This window comes from Oratosquilla oratoria, chromosome 38 (genome assembly GCF_046742065.1).
Source record: "Oratosquilla oratoria isolate Oo_2021 chromosome 38, ASM4674206v1, whole genome shotgun sequence".
In the NCBI taxonomy this organism is placed as follows: Eukaryota; Metazoa; Arthropoda; class Malacostraca; order Stomatopoda; family Squillidae; genus Oratosquilla; species Oratosquilla oratoria.
Genome location: NC_134814.1, coordinates 17494719 through 17500312, shown reverse-complemented (window position 1 = coordinate 17500312; position 5594 = coordinate 17494719). Strand labels below are relative to the sequence as shown.

At 41.1% G+C, this 5594-nt stretch overlaps 1 protein-coding gene across 1 annotated transcript in view; it reads left to right on the top strand.

The window, feature by feature from the left end:
• LOC143019995 (uncharacterized) overlaps positions 1–4969 on the top strand; it is a 21317-nt gene extending 16348 nt beyond the window's left edge. Inside the window, exons 5-7 of the mRNA XM_076176080.1 lie at positions 1111–1210; positions 1764–1915; positions 3976–4969. Coding sequence (XP_076032195.1) covers positions 1111–1210; positions 1764–1915; positions 3976–4083 — 360 coding nt within the window. The 3' untranslated portion in view covers positions 4084–4969. The remainder of the gene's footprint in view (positions 1–1110; positions 1211–1763; positions 1916–3975) is intronic.
• The last annotated feature ends 625 nt before the right edge of the window (positions 4970–5594 follow it).

The window sequence follows — 5594 nt, the reverse complement described above, 5'->3', positions numbered from 1 at the left end:
AGTCTCTGGTGGGGTACCTTGTCGAACGCTTTGCTAAGGTCAAGTTAAATAATATCGTAACTATCATTATTATCTGATACCTTGTAGACATTATTGTAAAAAGATAGAAGATTAGTTATACATGACCTACCCTTGGTGAACCCATGCTGTGGGCCACGAAAAGAGTTATGTCTATCGATGTGATCTCTGATTCTATTAGCTATTATTGATTCTCACATTTTACCTATAGCCGACGTCAGAATGATTGGCCTGTAGTTGTGCATAAGGCGATTTGTCACCTCTATTTGAAAACATGAACAACATTGGCCTGCTCCCTCATGTTTCTGGTTCCTCATAGAATTCCCACAGTTTAATGAATCCCCTGAAAGTTCCCAAACATCTCTGGACGGTACTGTTTTTGCATTGGATATCCTTGGTGCTTCGGATGATCTCAGATGTATATAACGCCAAACTAAAACCTTAGCATGCCTCTGGTAACCCTGAATGCTCCTGACACCTTTATAGGTTCTCGTGATGACAACTGCCGATAACTGTCCCTAGCTGCCTATTGCATCTCCTGATTCCTGCTCTCTTATCCTAAATGCCCTTATCTCCGTAACTTATGCCCCAACCCCATAAAAAAAATCACTTAACCCATGAGCACCTCTTAATAGTCGTTCGTTTATGTCTCTTCCCCTTCTGTACATCCCAATCTTTGGTTGTATATGGATGATGTTGTGACTGCATGAGGAGGAATGGGCGGGGGGGTGGGGGGTGGGGTAGTATGTGTGAGTAAATTTTGACGCAGCCCGAAGGGATTTCTCCCCGTCCTCGCCTTATATGCAAAGGGGGACGGAGAGGGGGGGTCGCCGATTAAATGAAGCGGCCTTGCTGTGGATGTACTGTGTCTTGCGACACTGCTTCTGACCCAGGGCGGTGGGCAGGGTGCAGGGATGACCCGTCATCCAGGAGGTGCTCAGATGAGAGGAAGGGCGGGAGGGGTGTGGAGTGTATTTAGGGATGAAATGGGTGGGAGTGTTTTTATGCCTTTCCCTTTTTGGCTACCTCCCTTGGAAGGGAGAAAAAGCCTTGGTATATGTATGTATGTATGTACATCCTAATCTTCCACAGGGCTGGCTGCGACCTGGAGGAAAGCTGTTCTTGGTCGACGACTGCCGGATGAACAAAGAGAATCCACCCAAAGAGCTTGAGGATCTCATCAAGCTGCGCAGTAAGAAATGCATCACTATATTCTTATGAGTGATGCCCATTTCTAATGTATTCACTTTCTAAATTCATTATAAAATTTCAGTTTTCAATATTTCCATTAATGATAATGATAAAACGTTAAATCGATTCCTTCTGTTCATCCAAATATCGATAACATCATCACACATGCAACATTCCTCTATTCCTTTCATCTATTCATCTTTGGCGAAACACGATTCCTTCCTTCTATATGATCAGTACCATTTATACCACGAACATCCGTACTGTATTCCTTACAAATACATAATATTTCCTAATTATACAATTGGATGATTACTTTCTTTAGTCTAGACAGTGTCGACAGCAGCTAGAAATCCACTTACAACGCACATCCCTCTTCAGCAATTGTAACTCAAGTTTTTTACTTTACTCTCTTTATCATTCTCTGCCCTTTCTCTCCTTTATCAGCAGTAAAGGACTATGTTACGGAACTATCATTTCCACTGTGATTTACTACCAAATATGATTCATTGGTATGAGCAGGATCTTGTTGTCTAAATCGGGTTTTTTAATAGGATGGAGCATGGATACGCTGGCAGATTACGAGGAAGGACTACGAAAAGTTGGTTTCAAGAACGTGAGGGCCCAGGACATATCCGACGAATTCCTCCGAGTTGTAACTGAAGATATCAAGCATTTAATTTGCATGAGAGAATGCTATATCCAGGTAAGAGTCCTCTTGTTAATGTTTTTCCATTTGAAGTGTCAAACACAGTGTCTGGTTGTGTCCATATAAACTAGCGTCCTCGTTGCTCGGAGGATCAGATGAGATTTTAGAGATATGACGGTTCCTTTAGGGTTGAACGGAATCACTCCAATGAAATAGTTCTTGTAATACTTTAAGGACCTACAAAAAAAATGAGACTTGCCACTCTCCATGGACATTAACAAAGTCCAAATGACATGAAGCTGCCACGCAGTCGTGGGGATATGCAATGGTCTGGATGCAATTGGGAGGCACAATCATAACGAGTTTAGTGATGTGCATATGAACATTCACGCGCACACGCACATACAGCGAGAGAGAGAGAGAGAGAGAGAGAGAGAGAGAGAGAAAGAGAGAAATAGTGTATGTTCAAAACAAAGGAAAAGAGCAAACAACTAGTATTGAGAGTGGAGGGCAACGCAGAATTCCGACTTAGGGCAATACCTTAGTGTAGTATATTTGAAAATAGTGTGAAACATAAATGATAAATGCTAATTATAAAGTGACACTCGAACTATTCTAAACTATGGCGATCGAAGAAGGAATTGGTTAATTGGTTATTGACAGCAGACACAGACTCGGCGGTGATTATGGGATTATATATGTATGTATATATGTATATATATATATATATATATGAGAGAGTGATAGGTGGGGAAGGGTATCGTTGTAACCACAGAACTCGAAGCATGTCGATGATCTTGTGGGCGTCGTTTTCTGCGAAAAAGATGTAGGTTAGTGCCCGTATTTTTAGGATGGCGTCTGAAGAGCGTTGGTCACCGAAGGGCTGTTTGACCAACTACAGAGTCCTGTTTGCCCTTGAGGCGGCAGTGGGGATGAACAGCTGCGTGAGGAATGTCTTCTGTTCCCCTACTGGATGTGTTCCCTGCGTTTAGAATCTAACCATTCGGCGATTAGTTCGAAGGTCTTGTCAGGGAGGGCGGTGAGGACATAATCTGCTTGCGACGTCTCTTGCTTGACCTTCTTCAATCTGAACTGAACCCTCGCACGACGGAACCAGGTGGCAATATTGACGGGGGTGAAGGTAGGAAGCTGGATCTGGGCTGCAACAACGCGGTGGTCCTCCGGAGCGCTGGGGTTGATGGGCGGTGATGTCTCGATGCCGTCGGCTGCGGAGGTGTCGACGGGTTTACCAATGTAGCGGGTTAGCTACCGGTAAGGCTTTGTAAAGACAACAATTGCATTCAGAATGCTTTATTGGTAAATATAAAGGCTGTTTATACAAATCTATCGATTCTAGCTGTGCGTGGCTGAGCCAATCACATGCGAGGCGCGAGCCAATCAGCAGCGGAGTATATCGCTAAGTTGATCGACGCGTTCACTTACTGTACCTATCTGCCCCTGTGAGGTTGACGCGCTTCCTGATGGACTTAGGACTACCTAGGACAGACCACACGCTCGCGCGGGATCGGCAGTTGTAGAAGGGGAGGAGACGTCGGTTTAAAAATGAAAAATTAGCTCTGTATAAAAGATGGCTATTGCCACCGGGCGATTTTAGGGATATTTGTTTCGTGGGGTCATGACTTAGCCAACACCATAAACAAATTTAAAGCAAAGTTTGAGGGGTCGGCGTCAGACATCACTGCGAGTTATCTGGAAGTCGCATGACGGATTCCAATCCTCAGGGACCCGTGCCAGTATTCCAATTTTATTCTGCATTTAACTGAGTTCCAGAGTATTCCTTCCACCCGTCCTTTATATCTTTCTTTTGTGTATATTCTACATGATCTTTCTTTCCTCCTCCCTCGATATATTTACACTGTTCACTTTGTACAAAGTGTTTTATTTGATAAAGATTCCCTTCCATTTCACATGTTCTTTTGTCTTTAATCTAATCCACTTTTTATGCATTCTTTTGTCGACATACACTCTACTTTTATTATGTATTATATGCATTTATTTTTAACTCTCTACTAATTTTCTCACAAATCCATTCTATTGTTTTTTTCACATACTTGTCTTTAGGAAATATGATTTACCTTCCTTCTCTCTCTACACAGGATTTCAGCAAGGAGGATTATGATGAGATCCTCTTAGTAATGAAAAATATGCAGGCTGCGATTCGGGAAGGCGGTCTTGCCCAGGGACTGTTTGAAGCTTCAAAATAAGGAAGACCAGTCAGAAAAGGCTTACAATCAAAGGGAAGAGGGCAGTGGGAAGTGGCCAGCACCCCCATTAGCCCCCCAACTGAAATGAGCAAATTGAAAATTTAAAACACTCATTGAAATAATTTTATTAAGTGGAAGTTTTAATTGCCAGGGCTAAAGATTTGTCAGCCATCAGTGCTAGCCCAACCATTAGCCCCCTCCCCTTCTGAAATGAGGATAATATATGTGTATTATCATATTACTATTAACCCCCCAAAAAATTTGCTCAGCCCCCCATTAGCCTCCCCAACTAAAAATTCCTGGCGCCGCCGCTGGAAGAAGGAAAAGTTTTATCGAGAAGAGAACAGGCTCGAAGAAAAGAATGCAATGTGTTATGAAACGATGTCACACAATATTTAACTAATATCTCCTGGTAGAACTCGAAGAAAAACTGGAAAGCCTAATAAAGATTTTAGAAAGAGAAATGTGTTTGCTTCCTTCACATTATATAAAAATGTAGAAATACTCATGTATTAAACAATCATCAGGGGAATAATTTACCCGACCTGTCCATTCACAAGAAACATTAAATGAATAGAAAAGGATTTCAATTTATTCACACTTAGTCATCATTTGCAAAACTGAGATTTATTAAGATGTGTCTTTGTGTATTAATCTAATTTTAAGAATATTTCATTATTATTGTTTCAAAATGGTAAAATGCAGTGATGTTATGAAAATAAAATACTATTTGCAATTAAACTTTGGGTAGACGAGAAAAAACAAACCTGAAGAGGCAAACTCAAACTGGAAAATAAAGGAAACATTTTTCTACAAAATCTGATCAATAACTGCGATATTCTTTTTAATGTTGTTAGTCTTAGTTTTGCCACTAAGAATTAAGAAAATGGCCAATAGTGAACGACACAATTTCAATACGTGAAGTTTATGTAACATAAATAACACAATCTGAAACTGGACTAGGGACAGCGTCTCTTAATGATTCTCTTCAATTTTATAGCTTAGCTAATAAAACTAAAGCCTACTTATGAAGTACAGAGAAAACAATTGATGATAAACCAAGCCTTTGATTCAGTAGTGCTTTTATGGAAGAGTGTGTATATACCTACCTGGATATGTATAAATATACCGGTATATGTATGAGTATATCAAACAATCAGGCACGGGTCGTTGCGAGTTTCGAACTCGGATCCCGCTAAGCGCGAGTCCCAAGCGTTACCACTCCGTCACTCAGATCATCAAAAGTCTTGACACCTGATATTATTTTATACCAAGGGTTAGGCCGACTGAAATCTACAGTCCTGAAACCCGTTTTCTACGAGACCCAATGGACACCAGTGAGCAAGATGGTAACTAAGCTAATACGATTCGCTGCTGTAACTATTATAAAACAATTCATTAAAAACAGCAATGTAATTCAAGCAATCAGTTTTGGTTGTAGCGAGCTTTGAATTCGGGTTCCTCTGAGCGTAAGTCCCAAGCATTACCACTTTAAATAAACTAAATGTGAC